A 576-nucleotide genomic window follows, 5' to 3' on the forward strand; every position below is an offset into this window, starting at 1 on the left:
AAATTGTAATTTATCTACAAATATTCTAGCTTTTATGGTATAAAATTACATATTAGAAAATTTCACCCAGCTTTTCACTAAATTCTTTCGGAGATTTTGAAATTGTTTCCAGTGTCCACTTTATCGGTCTACCGAATCGTCATCACAGGTGCTGACTTCAGCTTGCTTTCCTTTCAGCGGCGAAGCAGATCAGCCCTTGCCTCGACAGCACCTTCTTAGGCGGGGGCGCGACACTGGACGTGTGTAATGCCGCAGTCCACTTCAAGAAGTGTCAGATAGACTTCGTGGCATATCACTGCTGCCGCTCTTGCACTGAAGCCGGGATGGTTCCCGAAATAGGTCCGCATCGCTACCTCAACTTCGGCAGGAGAGTGTCCATCCTCAAGGCTCTACAGGTCATGAGGCCGTAAATAGTGTTCAGCTGTTTTTCTTTCTTTTTTGAATTCTTGTTATAGTCAGGCTTAATGTAACAATGGACTCTTATTAGTTTATGTCCGTTTGATAATGGTTATAATGGTAAAAATGGTTATGCCTGTGATGTAATGTATAATAGGAACATTTACGCTCCTCTTAAAT

At 42.0% G+C, this 576-nt stretch overlaps 1 protein-coding gene across 1 annotated transcript in view; it reads left to right on the forward strand.

Moving 5' to 3' along the window:
* Positions 1 to 576, forward strand: part of LOC119588691 — a gene marked incomplete in the record, with an annotated part of 3461 nt that overhangs the window by 2111 nt on the left and 774 nt on the right. Inside the window, 1 exon segment of the mRNA XM_037937327.1 lies at positions 175 to 576. Within this exon segment, the coding sequence (XP_037793255.1) occupies positions 175 to 410 (236 nt within the window).

Source organism: Penaeus monodon, chromosome 24 (genome assembly GCF_015228065.2).
Source record: "Penaeus monodon isolate SGIC_2016 chromosome 24, NSTDA_Pmon_1, whole genome shotgun sequence".
NCBI lineage: Eukaryota > Metazoa > Arthropoda > Malacostraca > Decapoda > Penaeidae > Penaeus > Penaeus monodon.